Source organism: Harmonia axyridis, chromosome 1, assembly GCF_914767665.1.
Source record: "Harmonia axyridis chromosome 1, icHarAxyr1.1, whole genome shotgun sequence".
Lineage (NCBI taxonomy): Eukaryota > Metazoa > Arthropoda > Insecta > Coleoptera > Coccinellidae > Harmonia > Harmonia axyridis.
This window is the reverse complement of record NC_059501.1, coordinates 11274843-11295814: the sequence shown is the minus strand read 5'-3', so window position 1 is coordinate 11295814 and position 20972 is coordinate 11274843. Positions and strand designations below refer to the sequence as shown.

Below are 20972 nucleotides of genomic sequence, written 5' to 3'. Positions count from 1 at the left end.
ATTATCTCTAATTCATTGCATTTTCATTGAAATTAATGAAATATTCCCATAAATATATTTTAGTGATTTTTGCATTGAAGAATGTTGGTTGGCAGAACTAATTTCTTTAAGGCAAATTGATGAATTGACAGATAAAGCCGTGGCGGAAAGTTCGGAGTACCAACATAGAATAATAAAATATAACCATGAAATGTTCTATAAGATGTGGAAGAATGAACGGAATAACCACAGAATTAGAGAAAAATATATAAAAACGTCCTGAACCCTATTTTTCCAGAAAATTATAAAAATATGATATTTTAAGTCTTACTTTATCACATAAAATTCCATCTTATTGTAAGTCTGAATAATTTTTCATTACATTCTTTAACTCCTCAAGTCAAACTGCCTTATAATAACATTTTGCTTATTATGTATTGCACGTTGCATTTCATTATCTTCCTCCATCTTCCACCTTACTACCTTACCTCTATAGTATACCTAAATTTAAATGTCTACAAACTTATTATTTTCTATGAAGCTACAGAAGAATTAATGATCTTTATGCCTCCTTTGACTTTATCACATATTATACTCTGTCATGTTCGAGTATATAATGAGGAAAAATCTTATCCTTGTGCAAGTCTGTGAATTTTGCGTCGAATCATCTTTCATTAAACCCTTCAGAGGAACTCCTCAAGCCAAACTGCCTCATAATTACCTTATGCACATTATGTATTTTATGCTGTATCAGCCCTTCGGCGAAGTGCAAGTTTGCGCGGTAATGAAGCTAAAATTTCGGTTCAAAACACTCTGTTCTGCCAACCGAGGAGTCATCGATCCAATAAACTAGTAGCAACTGAAATATTGTTGCATCCACTAATTAGGACCAGAGGGAATTAGAATTAAAACTCATTGAATAAAGTTCATTATTTATTTTGAAAGATACGGTTGGATGATGAAATATTGATTGGCTTCTTGTTGATGAATATTCAGTGGGTTTCATTCAACTGAAAAAAAAATTAATTAGCATCACAACTATACCACGATTTTTTCTGCCAATAATTAAATGAAGAAATGAAGTGAATTCAATAATTGAGTGTCCTCAGTGAACGTTTCGATAATTGCAAAATCTAAACATACAAAAGTAACTTTGCCTTCTCTGATATCTAAAAATTTTTTTGGAAAACCATATTCGCCTTATATTAGAAATTTATGAAAAATTTATAAGTCATCATTTCAATATATCAATAATACTTAGGTAATATACATTTTGGTATGCTTTTTGCTTATTCCTTTTTTGTATAATAAATAATAAATATATAATAAATAATAAGTTTATTCGTTCCAAAACTACAAATAAACTTAAAAAATACTGTGGAGTTATTCAATGATAACTGTGTACAGCTTTTTTAAAAAAAAAATAAAATTCACTCAAAAAAACTAAACCAATATGATCAATATGATTTTCTGCTAACTGCTGATTATCTGAAGTTATTTTAATATCCAAAAACTCAAACTGAAACACTAATACCATGAATCATAATTATATTCAGCACCACAAGATTATGCGAGCACAATAGACCATTAGGTCGCAGTGAAATGGAACACCCCTAAATTAAATCTCAATCTTAAATTGTAAGATTATTCCTTCTTCATTCAAATATTGTATATCAGTTTGTTACATACATATTATACAATACCTACATACATAGGTATTTTCGAAAAAAATATTTTTTCATTTAATTATCAACCTTCAGAATATCGAATTATATGTTTAATATAAAAAAATGTGTTAACGAAATAAAAAAATTAGACAACACTATGGTGGACTCAGAGGTTCGTATGATAATCCTTAATCTATCTTCCTCACAACTGATTCTGATGCTCATGTTGGAATATAATATAGTCAAAAATTGAGAAATCTAAACCTATGAATTCTGGGGCCTTGCGATAAAAAAATAATGTATTCCGTATTATCGTAGGCATATGTGTTTTCAATTTTTAAATTTAGTTTCCATGAAAATCAATGTGGATTAGCAATTCATTTTTGGAGCAAATTTCATCCAAAAAGCTCTTATAATTACCAGATAAAGCTCTGGATGGTAGGCAGACTGAGCTATTTTTTTTTTCAAAATCTAAAACGTCCAAAAGGAAAACTGTGAAAATTTCAGGTTGCGTGAATTTTTTTTCCTAGAACGATTCCAAAGGTTTATGTTTGAAAATAATAAACAAACAACAAAAGAATTATTCATATCTCTGAAAATGAATATATTTTTAATGACATATCAACCCAGATAAAATAGTTTCAATTTTTAATCTTTCTCATTTAATTGAAGTTTTACAGTTCAAACCAGAATTTCATTCAAATGATTTTCGAAGGAAAATTTATGAAATTGAAAAAAGCTCAAGATGAGAAATCCGAAATTTTTTTTCATTCAATTTCATATTGGACCTCTATCCATAGCTCGAATTTGAAATATTCAAAAAGAAATTTCCAGATTGAAAATGAGAGTTCATCATCGATAACAATCTACTGATAACCTCGAAAAATATCGATAGAGCTTTGCAATTTTCGCAATGAACCTAGATCATTATTTGTGTTTGATGATTATATATGAAATTATTGTTTATTCTATTCAGATTTCATTTTGGTCATATTCTCACCTCTTTATGAACAGCATTATGCACACATATATGATACGGTTTAACATCAGCACATGTATTGACAGGTATTGTCAATTTTTGAACGCATTCTTTGATCTCAGATTTTGTGGTCGCTTTTAAAATTCTCCACTCCTCAATATGCTGGATTAGTTTATCTGCATTCAAAGTTTTGTCTTCTTTTAGTGCTCCAGATCTGGTGTATTCACATTTGAAGAAGCACAACAGTTTTTCAGCTGGATTTGTGGGGTCTTTTTTGAACTCAACCCAGTCGTTTTTCTCTACATTCAATTCTTTTGCACACTTTGATTGCTCTCCTGTCTGAAAATCGTGAAATAAACATGTCAGTTTCATCACTTTGTGGAGGGCAACGGAAATGACAAAATTGTGTTATTTAAGTTGTTAAGAATAACATTTCACTGAACAATTCCCGGGCATAAACAGTGAAAATAAATGTTTTCTTAGAAATTCGACATAGGGCGTCAACATAATCCCTTCAAAGTGATTTATTTACTCTAACGTTTCTCTGACTTTCATCATTGCTTTCAAAATAGGCTTCAACCTCGGGAATCACTTCGTAGATTGCTTGAATCGCTTCAATTAGAGATAAATTCCTTTTGATTATTGCACAAAATTTTTTCCCATCAGAAAGCAATGTTTTATATAAGTAAATATACGACACACTTTTTTATCCATTTCAAAACGAAAAATAATATGTAGCGCCACTTAACAATCAATATCTCGACTTAACTCGTATGTTTCGATATTTTGGCAAAAAAGTGGTATGGTAATGGCGATATTATCATTATGCCAGGCCCGATATTGACCACATTGATTTTATTTGAGAAGGTAGTAATAAAATAAAATGGTGGTTGAATATAACAGAATTATAAAAAATTGGTACTCACAACTCCTAAAGTCACCAAAACTAATATGAGATAGATAGATTTTGTTGAATACATTTCAATGTTTGTACATAAATTTGAAAAACTCCTACGGCTACTTATGATAATAAAATGCAGTCTCGTCTCTTTATAACAATTCCAGATAATTTATCAAGTGAACTCAGAAGTTATTTGAGACATTCCACGAAGTATTTAATACTTATCTTCAATTTCAGGGATAAGCTGTGAAGCGAAAGAAGCGATAATTCAATAATAAGATAGTAAAATGTTGATCATCGAAAATGTTTGTTGTTACTGGGGAACTCAATTTATTGTGGAATAAATCATTCTGATTACGGAAATATACTTACAGTAGGTTATAAAATTTCCTTAATTTCTTCTCGTAGCAGGGAAAGGCCTTGAAGGCTGAAGGCTTTCGATAAAAAATACTGTTGTGAGGAATATTCAGAAAAATCATAAAAACTGATTTTTTTCGATATTCGCTTGACAATACATATTTTATAAACTGATTAGCGAGTGAAAAAGAATTGGTGATAAAATATTGCTTTTTGAAGGGAAAAAATACAGTTGAAGCAAAATCTTGGCTCGATGCAGAGTTTTTCTGCACCAGGAAAATCAACCAAATAATTTTGAATGACCGTAAAGTGAAGTTGATCGAGATAGCAGACATTGTAAAGATATCATCTGAATGTGTACATCATCACATTTACGAATATTTGTACATGAAAAAATGTGTGCAAAATTGGTGCCGCGCGAGCTCACAATCGATCAAAAGCAACAACGTGTTTATGATTCTGAGCAGTGTTTGAAGCTGTTTGAGTGCAATAAACCTGAATCTTTGCGTCGATATGTGACAATAGATGAATCATGGTTCCATCATTTCACTCCGGAGTCCACTCGACAGTCAGCTAAGTGGACTGCACACGGTGAACCGAATCCAAAGCGAGGAAAAACACAACAGTCAGCTGGCAAGGTTATGACTTCTTTATTCAGGTATAATATTCATACCTCCAAACGGGCCAGATCCCAGACCATCAACAGCGGTTATTATATAGCGTTATTGGATCGTTTAAGGGATGAAATCGTTAAAAAACTGCCCAATTTGAAGGAAAAAGGTGCTGTTTCATCAAGACAATGTCACAAAACAATGGCAAAATTGCATGAATTGGGCTTCGAATTGCTTCTGCATCCAGCGTAGTCGCCAGATCTGGCCCCCAGCGACAATTTTCTGTTCTCAGACCTCAAAAGAATGCTCGCTGGAAAGAAATTTTGAAATTAATTTTGAAGCGAAAGACAAATCGTGCAACAAAAATGGTATCGAAAAGTTGCAAGATCGCTATAATCGCTGTATTGCCCTCGAATTTTGCCAAAAAATGTGTTTTACTATGGTAGACCGAAGAATTTTCTATGGAATATATTTCGACTGACTTCAAAAACTGCAGTTTAATCAGACTGAAAATCAACATCACCTGTTGATAAAAACCAGGATCGACGTATGCGCTGCACGAAATTACACAACTTCAAGTATTTCCCGAACTGCAGATATAACAAGCAACTTCAATCCCTTTTCGTCGAAATTCAGCTATTCTATACCAAGAACAGAAGAATTGAGTGCTCTCATGGAATCACAGGGTTAATTTGGAAGCTCATGGGAATTTCATGAATGAAGGACGATAAGCTGCAATACCGAAGGATTTCGGAGGGATATGAAATCCGCAGTTTCGTACTGGATATCCCACGTGAATATGTAAAATGAAGAAGTAATGCGCATCTCAATATAGCGAATCAGGTCCGTTTCTAGAATAGAATTCGATGAGATTTTGAAATATGAACGATATGTCCCATATATAAAGGGCGTTTTTTTTTTTAGAGCTATAGAACTTTAAATTGCAATAAAACAACGATGGATTATTTGATTGACATGAATTTTATTTATCCGCAAGAAAATCGTGTGGCATTACATTTTAAATATGATTTCTGGCATATGACCGCCACGGCTGGCTCGGATGTAGTCCAATCTGGACGTCCAATTTTCGATGACTTTTTCCAACATTTGTGGCCGCATATAGGCAATAACACGGCGAATGTTGTCTTTCCAATGGTCAAGGGTTTGTGGCTTATCCGCATAGACCAAAGACTTAAGATAGCCCCACAGAAAGTAGTCTAGCCGTGTTAAATCACAAGATTTTGGAGGCCAATTCACAGGTCACCCAACGTGTCTTTCAATAAATCGATTGTGGTACGAGCTGTGTAACATGTTGCGCCGTCTTGTTGGAACCACAGCTCCTGGACATCATGGTTGTTCAATTCAGGAATGAAAGAGTTAGTAATCATGGCTCTATACCGATCACCATTGACTGTAACGTTCTGGCCATCATCGTTTTTGAAGAAGTACGGACCAATGATTCCACCAGCCCATAAAGCGCACCAAACAGTCAGTTTTTCTGGATGTAACGGTGTTTCGACATACACTTGAGGATTAGCTTCACTCCAAATGCGGTAGTTTTGTTTGTTGACGTAGCCATTCAACCAGAAGTGCGCTTCATCGCCAAATAAATAAAATGGACGTAGTGCGCGATACGTTTTCCGCACAGAACCATTATTTTCGAAATGACATTGCACTATTAGCAAGCGTTGTTCAGGCGTGAATCTATTCATGATGAATTGCCAAACCAAACTGAGAATAAATCACTTGATAGCTGTTAAATCGGTCACCATTTTGAACAGTAATGACAATTTAAAGTTATACACCTCGAAAATGAAACACTCTTTATGGGTTTATGGACTTGTTGTCAGAGGTATTTTTCTTTTTCAATTTTCATTGATTCTATCTTGTGACAGATTCCAAATTCATTAACAATTATTGTTTATAATATTCGTTAATTGTTGGTTCAATTTCCTTCCACAGTTGATACTTCTCTGTTGACTGTTTTATCCATATCCAACATAGAGTTTCAAGAAGACCGTTAGATATTTCAAAGGAAGACTCAAACAGACATTATATAATAATTAAGCTTTGATGAAAATAAAGGGTTCCGATATAAAAACTCCAGATTCGTTTGACTTTCGGTTTCACCAGAAATTATACCAACCTTCGTTTTTTTAAATGTAACACCCAGTTTTTTTTATTCAAAATCATTTTACTCGTTGAATTCTACATTCTTTCGATGTATCATTTGCATATTCTTCCCAGAAAAATGTTGAGGAAAATCTTGAAATTTTCCCAAATTGGGTTCATTCCAATGTTAATAACTTTGAGATTTTTGCATAAGAATTTTATATTTTCAAGACATACTACTGTTTCTCCTCTGTTAATTAAAAATTCAATTGAACATACAGGGTGTTTAGGTTTTAATGTCAAAGATATGACAAAAACCTAAAAACTTTTCTATTTTCAAATTGGAACCCATTTTTTTAATTGGTTATCAGGAATCTACGTCATAAAATTGTATATAAATGTGAATACTAGGGCTCTGAAAATGCTGATTACCCATGGTATTCGGAAAAGTCTAATTTCTTTTATTATTTTTCCGATTTCTTCTCCCCAAAAGTGAGGGAGAAAAATAAAACAATCCAATTATAATATATTTTTAATTGTGTTTCACAGGCAAATCATATGTTTGGTAATCCTCACTGTTTTGGTATATCCTGTGTATTTCCGAATAATTTGAGAATGCAGTTCTAATGGATCATAATAATCATACTGTGTCAAAACAAAATTCGATATTATTATTATTTTGAGAAACTCTTATTTGAAATGCAAAACATTTTTTCAAATAAGAGTTATTTCAAATGTAAGAAATCTAAAGAAGCCAATGTATCTACAGCGAAACAATTGCTTTTTACATAATGAAATTAGGATAACGTTTATTGAAATATCAATTGCATGAATTTTCACAAATCAAATCTTGAAATAGATAAAAAAAATGAATTGAATGAACAGCCATCAGAGGAAAAATAGAAAAGTATATAGATATCTCATTATATTTTCCCAAAGAATTTTTTTTCAAAATTTAACAAGTTTACACTCAGATCCCCTCCACAGAAAGTGGATTTAAACATACTTTTTTTACAGACATTTCAGACAAAGTTGTGTAGAAACAGCTTTCCATAATTTTCACCATAAATATTCTATGTTTCCATAAATATATCCAGTTCGAACATCTCCACTTAATAATTTGAGTTATTATTGATAACATTCAAAATCAAATTCCCGGAAACAACTCCCGATAATATTCAAGCCACAAACCTCATCGTGATAACCAGGAAATAAAAAATATTGAAACCGTCTCTGGAAAAATCCCAACGCCTACTGCGAGAACATCGAAGTATATGCGGGCATTATCAACCTCAACGACCCTTCTGACCTCTCTTCCAGCAGCAGCAGCAACGAAGGGCGAGGGGAAGATATCAGAAATTCTGGTATTCAGCATTCCTCATTCGAAATTATCTGGAGAATCTTAAGTCCTCTTGAGCAACTCGAACCTTGAACTTTTAATTGGTCCGAAGATGTGTCGAGTGTTTCTTTGTTAATTTCTTGCTGACAGGGCCAACTGCACACACAACTGTACTCCAAAGTTGCAACTTGCTAACTGGTGCATCTTCCCAAGAGCATATTTAGCCATGAGCACTAAACTAGGTGTAAGCAGATTTTGCTTTGCAGATTAATTCCTTTACTTGAGAGGGCTGTATTGATTCTTTTTATTTCAGATAGGGACACTAAGTATTAGTTTTTGTTGAGAATAAATCTCATTATAATATGAAGAAATTCTCTGTGGCTCTATTGTTTGGCTTTTATTAGACTGTTATTGCTGTCGTTTTCGAGCAGAGTGCATTATTCGTTACCCTTCGTTTTTTTCTCCAACTATCAGTCATTTACTTCTTGCTATACTATAATACCTATGTTTTACCAAAAAAAATTTAATTTGAACTGCTCCTTCTGGTTGTTGCAGTTTCTTTGTCAGTTAGTATATATGCATGATGATGAATTTTTCTTTCCCTTCAATTCCCTCTTGATCATACATGTCATGATAATTAACAGGACCAATAAAGAAAACGAAATGAAGGCATGAATGCAATCGATTGGAAAGTCCATTTCATTGTCATTACGTATCGTATATTCTAGGTAGTTCATTCAGATATGTTTCTTGAATGTTCAAAAATAGTGTTGAAATATGTTTTACCAGTGGATTACTATATATCTCTAAAATGTTTGCGTCAGTCTACCAGTGGTTTCATAAGATCTCTGGAAATTGTATTGAAGTGGATATTCCTGCTAGTCCTCTTTTTCGATATAAAAATATTCATCACTTCGTGTTGCAAGATTTACCGTGATGAGATAATTGATTTCTTCAGTTGTTTCGGCATCAATATATTTCAAATAGTCTGTTCCATAATTACTCTTTATTCAGATGAAGAAATGGAGAATATTATGTCTCTAGAAAAAACAACATTAACGAAAACTCTAAAAGAAAAATTGGTTAAAACAAAGACACTCATTACAGCCCTTTACATAATCGACTGTACCCTTGTAACCCTTTATATATTAGTCTGGATAAGTTCAAACCTACGAAAAGGTGGAGACTTAATGACAGCAGTCATTTCTTCATGTTTCTGGGAATATACTGAAATACTGAAAACTACCAAAGTATTAAAATTTTGTGCGTCCCTGTCCATAATAGGTGTTATAATAGATAATACATCAGAAAACTTCAAGAAGAAGAGTGACAAAAACATTGAAGATTTCAAACTGTTTGTAGATCAATACAATGAATATTCGATGGTCACAAATGAAGTTTGTTCGAATTATGGGAATATTGTTTTATGTGTTTCCAACAGGGATCTCTTCATGTCTACGTTTTTGGTATTCCGTATTATAACGAGAGTACAAACATTGAATGCTAGAGTGTGGGGTTTGATGTCATTCAAAAGGACAACCGAACTATTTCTTCACTGCTTCTATATCAAACGCAAGGTATGGCATGTGTTCACTACTTAATTCAGAAAATTGTTATGAATTTGAAAATTTTACTTTGCTTCCCGGTCTATCAAAAGGAGTGGAAGTATGATAGAGTAATTTGTTGAGAGAACGACAGCTCAAAAAGTACGAGTATATTTATACTTGACGGTTAAATCAATAAAATTCAGATTAGATCAGATCTTATCCTTCAAAATATTTGTATAACCAAATTGTCGTTGACATTTCGGATGAGGTGTTTTTCATTTCTGCGAAATTAAGTATATTGTAGTCTCCAAGAAAGTAGTTATTGAAAAAATATTCAGCGAAATGACTCAATCCAATTGTGAACCACACCTGTATTATATTACTTCAATACAAAAAATACTTTTGTTAGAGTTCCTGACTAAATCAAAACAAAGACATGCCAATATCTGTTCAATCTCAGAATTTTATGCGTTCTTGTGCACCTGTTTTTTCATGTAAAAAAACTTGAGTTTTGTCGGACGGTGTTCACTAGGCCTATAGATTTCTATGGTTGCATTATTATAAATATGTCCGACTACATTTTGGCACTCTTTATATTTTTTTCGAAACGTGAATACTGCGATATAAGTCAAAATATTCCGAATAGTAAGAGTGTCCTCTTCCACTGGAAGATATTGTACTGGAGAATCAGTATGTACTGCTCATTTTTTATGGAAGTTGCCATAATCCTGTTCAAAAACTTAAACCAACCTGAATGTCCTGTCTTGCTTATTTTGAGGGGCATTTATGTAGAGATATTGATTTCGACCATATTGATAGAGCAGATAAGTTCCATGGATCTTGTGTATATAGCATTCAATAAAAGTGGAGGTTCTATCCGGAAGATGATCAAAAATCGAACTGCCTTGACTATTTTACTGAAAATGCAGAAAAGAAAGTATAAACTAATTCGTGACATGATCGATAAAAATAAAAGATTTTTGGTAGCTTTTTTGCTAGTTATATTTTTGGGTTTTCAATACTACCTGAATAATGAAGGATATATCTCTGGAAATGCTACTCATTACATTTGGGATATTTTTATACTCAACATACGCAATAATCGTAACCATCCTTTTTTCTCTCCAAATTTCAATAATTTACTTCTTGCTATACTACCTATGTTCTACCAAAAAAAAATTAAAATTCATACAGCTCCTTCTGGGTGTTGCAGTTGCTTTGTCAGTTAGTAGGTATGTTAAGTGATGCATGTTTGTTTCACTTCAATTCCCCCTTGATCATAGAAGTCATGATAATTAAGAGGACCAATAAAGAAAACGAAATGAAGGCATGAATGCAATCGATTGGAAAGTCCATTTCATTGTCATAACTTATCCAATATTCTAGGTATTTCATTCAGATATGTTTCTTGAATGTTCAAAAATAGTGTTGAAATATGTTTTACCAGTGGATTACTATCTATCTCTTAAATGTTTGCGTCAGTCTACCAGTGGTTTAATAAGATCTCTGGAAATTGTATTGAAGTGGATATTCCTGCTAGTTCTGTTTTTCGATATAAAAATATTCATCACTGTGTGTTCCAAGAATTACCATCATGAGATGGTCGATTTTTTCAGTTGTTTCGTCATCAATATATTTCAAATAGTCTGTACCATAATTACTTTTTATTCAGATGAAGAAATGGAGAATATTATGTCCTTAGAGAAAACAACTTTAACGAAAACTCTAAAAGAAAAATTGGTTAAAACAAAGACACTCATTACAGTCCTTTACATAATCGACTGTACCCTTGTAACCCTTTATATCTCAGTCTGGATGAGTTCAAACCTACGAAAAGGTGGAGACTTAATGACAGCAGTCATTTCTTCATGTTTCTGGGAATATACTGAAATACTGAAAACTACCAAAGTATTAAAATTTTGTGCGTCCCTGTCGATAATAGGTGTTATAATAGACAATACATCAGAAAACTTCAAGAAGAAAAGGTGCAAAAACATTGAAGATTTCAAACTGTTTGTAGATCAGTACAATGAATACTCGATGATCACAAATGAAGTTTGTTTAAATAATGAAAAAATTGTTTTATGTGTTGCTAATAGGGATCTGTTTTTGTCTACGTTTTTGGTATTCCGTATTATAATAAGAAGACATACATTTAATACTGGAATGTGGGGTATGATGTCATTCAAAAGGATGACCGAACTATTTCTTCACTGCTTCTATATCAAACGCAAGGTATGGCATTTGTTCACTAGTTAATTCAAAAGTACTCACAAGATTATTATGAATTTGAAAATTCGACTTTGCTTCCCAGTCTATTAAAGGGAGGGAAAGCATGATAGAGTGATTTGTGGAGAGAACGACAGCTCAAAAAGTATGAGTATATTTATACTTGACGGTAAATCAATAATATTCAGATTAGATCAGATCTTATCCTTCAAAATATTTGTATAACCAAGTTGTCGTTGACATTTCGAATGAGGTGTTTTTCATTTCTGTGAAATTAAGTATATTGTAGTCTCCAGGAAAGTAGTTGAAAAAATATTCAGCGAAATGACTCAATCCAACTGTGAACCACAACTGTATTATATTTCTTCAATACAAAAACTACTTTTGTTAGAGTTCCTGACTAAATCAAAACAAAGACATGCCAATATCTGTTCAATTATCAGAATTTTATGCGTTCTTGTGCACCTGTGTTTTCTTGTGAAAAAACTTGAGTTTTGTCGGACGGTGTTCACTATGCCTATAGATTTCTATGGTTGCATTCTTATAAACTTGTCCGACTTTATTTTGGCAGTCTTAATATTTTTTTCAAGACGTGTATACTACGATGTAAGGAAACATATTCTGAATAGAAAGAGCGTTCTTTTCAAGAGGAAAATATTGAACTGGAAAATCAGTATGTACTGCTCATTTTTTATGGAAGTTGCTATAATCCTATTCAAAAACTTGAACCAACCTAAACATCCGGCCTTGATTGTCTTCAGGGGCATTTATATAGAGATATTGATTTCAACCATATTAATAGAGCAGGCAAGTTCCATGGATCTGGTGAATATAGCATTCAATAAAAGTGAAGGTTCTATCCGGAAGATGATCCAAAATCGAACTCCCTTGAATATTTTACTGAAAATGCAGAAAAGGAAGTATAAACTGATTCGTGATATGATCGATAAAAATAAAAGATTTTTGGTAGCTTATTTGCTGAGAGATTTTTTGTTTGTTATATTTTTGGTTTTTCAATACTCCTTGAATAACAAAGGTTATGTCTCTGGAAATGCTACTCATTACATTTGGGATATTTTGATAATCAAACGGATTTTTGGATTATTTTATTACTTTATGGATTCGCAGAAAAAAGTAAGTTTAACCGTATTCATTTTTTTTGAACTTTTTTTTGTTAAGTTCGCGAAATAACAGGATAATGTAGCTCGATAGTGTTTCACGAAATACGTCGAGTGAAGAGGTTTGTATAATCAAAATATATTATCCATGCTCGAGTATGTATTCGTTATAACGATTATATAACGAATAGGATTCATTATTGATTAATGCAACCATAACAAAAGCGTTGCATTTTTAAAAATTCAATGACATTTCACTGAGCTTGACTTCAATTTATTTTTCTTGGCGAACGTCCCAGAACGTTACAATATGGCAGTAGGCAAAACACCAAAACGATTATACCACATCTTCAAGCGTATATTCACTTAACAATAGGTATTTCGTAACTATTGAAAATTATTCAGTTGTTTTATAGGTTTTCTCGATGATTTCTATATATGTAATGAAGAAATGATGAATTTTTGCATTTTTTTCACTTAAGAGGGGTTCATAAAGCGTGGCATTCTCGTGATCTCCGGAAGTATAACTACTCCTCTCTTCTCAGCGGTTTTGAGATCATACCACTTTTCAGGATGTGTTGAGCAATCTCAAGCGTTCCTCTGATTTACCGTCCTTTTCTATCACATGCAAGAATTTAAAATACGTTTTTGATTCTTTTATTTAATTTTAGAAAAACCATTTTTGCAGCCTTTGACGAAACTTTTTGTATAAAATTTTCATGTAAAAACTCATAAAAAAATAAATGTTAGTTCGAAAAGTTATATCATGCACATATTTATTCTTCAATATAAAAATTAATCTAATTCTTCAATGAATAAACAAGGACTTTCTGAAATGACAAACTCCTGAAATGAATAATAGTGAAAATCAATGGTCTCTAGCGTGAAATAAAGCGTACTAATATTTGAATTGATGGCTGAAACAGTATAGACCCTCCCTAATAAGTCTAGATGTGTCAACACAAGTAACAGGTGTTTTTTTCGAGGTAAATAACTTTAAGTTGGCATTGCTGTTCAAGATATCGACCGATTTAACAGCTGTCAAGTGATTTATTCTCAGTTTGGTTTGGCAATTCACCAATAGACTCACGCCTAAACAACGCTTGCAAAAAGTGCAATTTTCTTTCGAAAATAATGGTTCTGTGCGGAATACGTATCGCGCACTACGTCCATTTTATTTTGTTTAGCGATGAAGCGCACTTATGATTGAATGGCTACATCAACAAACAAAACTGCCGCATTTGGAGTGGAGCTAATCCACCGTTAAATGCAGAAAAACTGACTGTTTGGTGCGCTTTATAGGCTGGTGGAATCATTGGTCCGTAGTTCTTCAAAAACCATGATGACCAGAACGTTACAGTCAATGGTGATCGGTATAGAGCCATGATTACTAACTTTTTCATTCCTGAATTGAACAATCATGATGTCCAGGAGCTGTGGTTCCAACAAGACGGCGCAACATGTTACACAGCTCGTGCCACAATCGATTTATTGAAAGACACGTTTGGTGACCGCCTAATTTTACGTTTTGGACCTGTGAATTGGCCTCCAAGATCTTGTGATTTAACACCACTAGACTACTTTCTGTGGGGCTATGTAAAGTCATTGGTCTATGCGGATAAGCCATAAACCCTTGACCATTTGGAAGACAACATTCGCCGTGTTATTGCCGATATACGACCACAAATGTTGGAAAAAGTTATCGAAAATTGGATGTCCAGATTGGACTACATCCGAGCCAGCAGTGGCGGTCATATGTCAGAAATCATATTTAAAATGTAATGCCACAAGATAATCTTGCGGATAAATAAAATTCATGTCGATCGAGTATTCCATCGTTCTCGAGCTCTAAAAAAACACCCTTTACTTACTAAACCATTTTTCAAGGTTTGAGTCTGGATTGATATATTAAAGGTTAAATGATGCTTTATTTTTTGTTTGAGAAATAGAAAACAATTTTCGTTATCGATAAAACACTGTTTTCCGAATTTTGTTTTATTGACTTTTGTAGTATAAAAACGAACTTCATATGAGAAGTGTTTCATTTCCATTATCACTTATGATTATGAACTCATGGCAATTACGAGGTTCAATAATGAGAACAAAATGAAGGATAAACGTAATCGATTGGAAAGTTCATTCCATTCTCATTATTTATCAAATATTTCAGGTATTTCATTCAGATATGTTTCATGCATGTTCAGAAATAGTGTTGAAGTTTGTTTTACCCGTGGATTACTACCTGTCTTTAAAATGTATGCGTCAGTCTACCAGTGCTGTTATAAGGTGTCTAGAATCTGTAATGAAGTGCTTAATTCTGCTATTCCTGTTTTACAATATGGAATTAGTCATAATTGGGTGTCCCAAGGTTAACCATAACCCAGTAGATATCTACAGTTGTTTCGGCATCAATATATTTCAAGTGGTCTGTTCTATGATTACTCTTTATTCAGCTGAAGAAATGGAGAATATTATGTCCTTAAAGAAAACTACTTTAACGGAAACTATTATAGAAAGAATGCTTAAAAAAAAGACACTCATTACAGCGCTTTACATCATCGACTGTACTATTGTAACCCTTTATGTAGTATACTGGTCAGGTGCACAACTTGTGAAGGGTGAAAACTTAATGTTTATAATCGTTTGTTCTACTTTTTGGGAATATTCTGAAATATTGAGAGCTACCAAAGTATCAGAATTTTGTTCGTCACTCTTGATAATAGGTACTATAATAGATGACACATCCGAAAACTTCATGAAGAAGAGTGACAAAAACATTGAAGATTTCAAACTGTTTGTAGATCAGTACAATGAATACTCGATGATTACGAATGAAGTGTGTTTGAATTACTCGAAAATTATTTTATGTGTTTCTAACAGGGATGTGTTCTTTTCTACGTTTTTGATATTCTATATTGTAACCAGGACACCTACAACAAATGTTAAAATATGGGGTTCGATGTCTTTAAAAAGGACTGCCGAACTATTTCTTCACTGCTTCTATATCACACGCAAGGTATGGGGTTTGTTCACTTGTTCATTCAGAAGTAGTCACAGAGAATTTGAAAGTTTGACTTAGTTTCCTATTCTACCAAAGGTAGAGAAAGCATCGTTTTTGCATGATCTATGAGTACCCTGCATCTGGAAAATCTGATATTTGTATGGAACTGCTTATGGGCTTTAGACAAAATTTGATTAAAACCGGGTAGTAATTCGAGAAATTAAAGGTTTGCGGACACACAGACAGACAATTATGAAGCTACAGTTGTTCGGAATGGTTTGAAATGCTTAGTGCAAAATTTCATGTTGATAGCACCATCAGGACCATAGAGTCTCCAAACAAAATATCAAAAATAAACCTTATTTCTCATTGTCAACAAATCCTATCCTTTCAATGTTAAAATTTTACGTTGATCGTGTCATTAAAGTTATTGAAGAATTCAAGAATAATATCGGAGAAACAAATGAGAGAAGCAGTTATGTGAAATATGTGATATTTTTTTTCAGTTATATGAAATTAACAGCTTCTGAGAGCTAGTTAATTCATCCACCAATATAGCATCCTTGCATGTACCCATATACAATATTTTGGTCTCTAAGAGGTCAATAGGTTCATGTTCGTGACTTCATTCCTCATTTTTCAAATATATTCGTTTTGGAGTTCATCTATGAACATCACAATTTCATTGATTATTTTAGCACGTATAACTGTATAAGTAAATTCATATTTGACGGTAAATCAATAATATTCAGATAAGATCTGATCTTATCTCAAACAAAATTTGTATTACCAAATTATCGTTGACACTCCAGATAAGGTGTTATTTATTTCCGTGAAATTAGGTAATTACCTAGCCGCCTAGACAGTAGTTAATGAAGAAATATTCAGCGAAATGACTCAATCCAGCTGTGATCCACACCTGTATTATATTACTTTGATACAAAAAGTACTGTTGTTAGAATTCCTTACTAAATCAAAACAAAAATATGTCTTCATCTGTTCAATGCTCAGAATCTTATGCGTTCTTGTTCACCTGTTTTTAGTTCTGAAAAACACCGAGTTTTGTTGGAAGGATTTCAGTACTCCAATAGGTTTCTATGGTTGCATCCTCATAAATGCGTTGGATTTCAATTTGGTATTATGTGTATTTTTTTCAAGGCGTGTATACTTTGATATAAGGAAACATATTCCGAATAGTAAAAGTGTTCATTTTAACAGAAAGATATTGAACTGGAAAATCAGTATGTACTCTTCATTTTTGTTGGAAGTTGCTATTATCCTATTAAAAAACTTGAACCTTACTGATTATCATATCTTGCTCGTCTTGAGGGGCATTTATATAGAGATATTGATTTCAACTATATTGATAGAGCAGACGAGTTCCATGGATCTTGTGAATATAGCATTCAATAAAAGTGAAGGTTCTATCCGGAAGATGATCCGTAATCGAACTGCCTTGAGTATTTTACTGAAAATGCAAAAAAGGAAATATAAACTGATTCGTAACATGATCGATAAAAATAAAACATTTTTAGTTGCTTATTTGCTTAGAGATTTTTTGCTCCTTATATTTATGGTTTTTCAATACTCCTTGCATAGAGAATCTTTTATCTCTGGAAATCCTACTCATTACATTTGGGATTTTTTGGTACTCAAACGGATTTTTGGATTATTTTATTACTTCATGGATTCGCAAACAGAAGTAAGTTTATCTGCTTGCCTTTTTTTGTATATTCGAAAAATCTCTTTTCGAATTCAGTAAAAATACACAAAAATCCATGGATCAAATTATGTAGTTCAGATCTATATATTACATGTTAGATAATGCTACATAAGTTGTTGTTTGAGAATTGGATAAAAACGAGTTTCGTTTATGGATTGAATACTGGTTTTGATTGAAAAATACAGCTAATAAAGATATGTATTTACATTTGATATTCAGACTCAGCTTCATCGGCTACAACGGTTGAAAGTTGATATGTTGACTTTAGTTTTGGCTCTAATTAAGGAGTGATGCCCGAGTGAGAAGCCTATTTCGTAAGCAGAGACGAATACGAAAAGGATCCTATTGAAAAGTTAGAGGAGCGTTCGAGTACATGTCTCTAGAAAGTGTCTTTGTTGACAAAACATTTTTTGAACAACAAAGAGTTTCCCTACCCAGAACTCATTGATGAAGTGTTAATTCTGCCTCCAAATCTGACCTTCGAAGAGTAGAAAACAACTTCAATGTGCAGTATTAAATGTTTCATTTCTATTAAGAATTATGATTATTGAAGTCATTATACCATTACATCTAAGAGGATCAATGAGGAAAACATAATGAATGAGAAACGTAATCGAGTGGAAAGTTCATTCCATTCTCATTACTTATCAAATATTCTAGGTACTTGAGTCAGATATGTTTCTTGCATGTTCAGAAATAGTGTTGAAATATGTTTTACCAGTGGATTACTATCTGTCTCTAAAATGTTTGCGTCAGTCTACCAGTGGTTATATAAGGTTTTTGGAATCTGTATTGAAGTGGTTATTCCTGCTAATCGTGATTTTCGTTATAAAAAAATCCATATTTGCTTGTCCAAATGTTTACCATGGACCAGTAAACCTCTACGGTTGCTTCGGAGTCAATATATTCGAAGTAATCTCTTCTATGATTGCCCTTTATTCAGCTGACGAAATGGAGAACATTATGTCACAAAAAACAACTTTACCGAAAAGTCTAAAAGAAAAAATGATTAAAACAAAGACACTCATTACAGTACTTTACATAATCGAATGTACTCTTGTAACTCTTCATGTAATGTACTGGACTAGAAAACATCTATTAAATAATGGTTGTAACTTTATTCCAACGGTTATTGTTTCGTTTTTCTGGGAATATTCTGAAATACTGAAGACTACCAAAGTGTCAAAATTTTGTGCATCCCTCTTGATGATAGGTGTTGTAATAGATGATTCATCAGAAAATTTCAACAAGAAGAATGACAAAAAAATTGAAGATTTCAAGCTGTTAGTAGATCAGTATAATGAATACTTGATTATCACGAATGAAGTGTGTTTGAATTACTGGAAAATAATGTTATGTGTTGCTAATAGGGATCTGTTCTTGTCTATATTTTTGGTATTCCATATTCTGATGCAGTCTCATTCATCGAATTCAGTAGTGTGGGGTTTGATGTCTATCAAAAGGACGTCAGAATTATTTTGTTATTGTTTCTATATGAGAAGCAAGGTATGGGGTTTGTTCACTAATTCATTCAGTAGTTGTAACAAGATGTTAGTGAATTTGTGAATTTTTGAAATATTTCGTTGCCTATGCCTTTTCGCTATTTGTTTTATTATTATTATTATTGTGTAGGATTGAACTCCCTACAACATTTGTTGTTTCAATAGTCGCAGACACCCACAATATGTACGTTTTGAAACAAATTTTAGGATGTCAAAATAGAAGCTTATAACTCACTGCCACACTTTTTACCAAATAATTTTCAGATCACAATAATTATTTTTGAGAATCCAATCTTATCTTTTGGTTCATATTGACCATGTGATAAATTATCATCAAATTTATCTACATTCAAAATATCTTTTGTCCAAAAGCAATTGAAAAATTCAAAACAAAATAAATTTTCAACCCAATTTTGGGGAGTCAATTCAATTAATTTTTTTGTTTTTTCAGATGAATGGAATGAAAAATATTATCATTTCTCATTTCCCAACTCTACCGAAAGCAACACAAAAGGAGGTAAATCAGAATATATAAAATATTTTATAGGCTCATCAAAAGTGTTTGATTCAATCCCATTTTCATTTCAGATTAATCCTTTTCTACTTGAAATGCTTCACCAGAAAAGAATAGTGAACATAAAAGGATTTTTCGATATTAATGGGGAGCTTATAATGGCTATTGTTGGTACTATTTTTACCTATACTCTGATGTTGAATCAGTTGGAGGGGATAATGCATAATAAGATAAACTGATTCGAAATGTGATTATGAAATGGATGGAGTCATCGTTATAGAATCACAAACAATAATCCAATAGTCTGAAAATCTCAAATAGCTCCACCTGCACACCTTCTCTTCTTCTTTGAAAGCTTGGTTGCTTCCACTCCTGGATATAGACCTCCCCATGAATTTTCCAACTTACTGGATCTTGTGCCGAGTGGTGCCAACATCGTCCAACCTCTGCTCTGCTATCATACCTCTCTATCGAAAATTTCAAATTTTATAGAAGCGCAAGTTGCATTATATGGTTGTAATAACGGATATTCCTAATGAACTTTTTATGTCCCTACCTGAATACTCCATCTTTCATTAAAATTGAATTAGAAGAAGGCAAAATATTGTGGTCACGTGCAGAGCCGCCGACAGATATTTTGACTCTCCGGCGAAATAAAATTTTGTCGCCCTAAGTAATTCCTAATTGCCTTATATTACCTTCTTTGACTGACACCAATTTATATTATTTAGTGATAAGCCAAAAAAAAAATTTTTTTTGGTAGTTGAGGGCTGTGCAGAACACTATTTATTACTGAATATTTTCCGATTCAATCAATAACATTAATCCTGGTTTTGCTTGGACTTATTGACGGAAGTTCACCCTGATGGGGACATTGTGTAGAGAAACTCTCAAAATTCATCAGTCTAGCGGCTTGAGGCGTTTATGCAATGTTTGATTATTTATTGAATTGAAACTAACCTATAAAACACTGACAAAATGACATGTCGATTCTATTCCACTCAAACTCTTCAGTTAGGCAATCCAGCGTTCTCTATCTAAGACACCCTCTCACACCATCGTGGAAAGGTGACCCTGCTGCAACGCAGTGACCCCCATAAACCCGCCGGGGCCGAAGTAGACTGTGATGCGACATCTATAACGCCACCTCTCGGGCAGACAAAGTCACTACAATACTAAAGTCTGGCGTCTAGGGGTCTTATGCTATGTTTTTTCATTTATTTGACTTAAACTGACCTATAAAACAGTCTGAAAATGTCGGTTCTATTTCATTCAAAAATTTAAAGCCTCAAATGGATGACCCTTCACAACAAATAAAGACCTGCCAAATCAAGAGCACACATGAATTGATCGAATTGCCATATAACAGATAGCTCCTCATAAAAAACCAACC

At 33.0% G+C, this 20972-nt stretch overlaps 2 protein-coding genes across 2 annotated transcripts; one reads left to right on the top strand and one right to left on the bottom strand.

Annotated features, from left to right (window-relative positions):
- Positions 1-899: 899 nt before the first annotated feature.
- On the bottom strand, positions 900-3744 carry LOC123670565. The gene is made up of 3 exons (XM_045604058.1): positions 3552-3744; positions 2647-2964; positions 900-989 (listed from the first exon to the last, which is right to left on the bottom strand). Exons 1-3 carry the CDS (start codon positions 3603-3605, stop codon positions 972-974), a joined length of 390 nt encoding a protein of 129 aa, XP_045460014.1. The 5' UTR covers positions 3606-3744; the 3' UTR covers positions 900-971.
- A 7086-nt stretch (positions 3745-10830) lies between these two features.
- LOC123686503 lies at positions 10831-20129 on the top strand. Its single transcript, XM_045626693.1, has 3 exons — positions 10831-11727; positions 19517-19582; positions 19654-20129. The coding sequence occupies exons 1-3, from the start codon at positions 10894-10896 to the stop codon at positions 19816-19818; spliced, it is 1065 nt and encodes a 354-aa protein (XP_045482649.1). The 5' UTR covers positions 10831-10893; the 3' UTR covers positions 19819-20129.
- The last annotated feature ends 843 nt before the right edge of the window (positions 20130-20972 follow it).

Coding starts and splice junctions, on each gene's coding strand:
- LOC123686503 (XM_045626693.1), top strand. CDS start 10,894: ATGTTTCTTGAATGTTCAAAAATAGTGTTGAAATATGTTTTACCAGTG. Junction 11,728..19,516: donor GCTTCTATATCAAACGCAAG/GTATGGCATTTG, acceptor TTGTTTTTTCAG/ATGAATGGAATGAAAAATAT. Junction 19,583..19,653: donor CGAAAGCAACACAAAAGGAG/GTAAATCAGAAT, acceptor TTTTCATTTCAG/ATTAATCCTTTTCTACTTGA.
- LOC123670565 (XM_045604058.1), bottom strand. CDS start 3,605: ATGTATTCAACAAAATCTATCTATCTCATATTAGTTTTGGTGACTTTA. Junction 2,965..3,551: donor TTTTGGTGACTTTAGGAGTT/GTGAGTACCAAT, acceptor CACGATTTTCAG/ACAGGAGAGCAATCAAAGTG.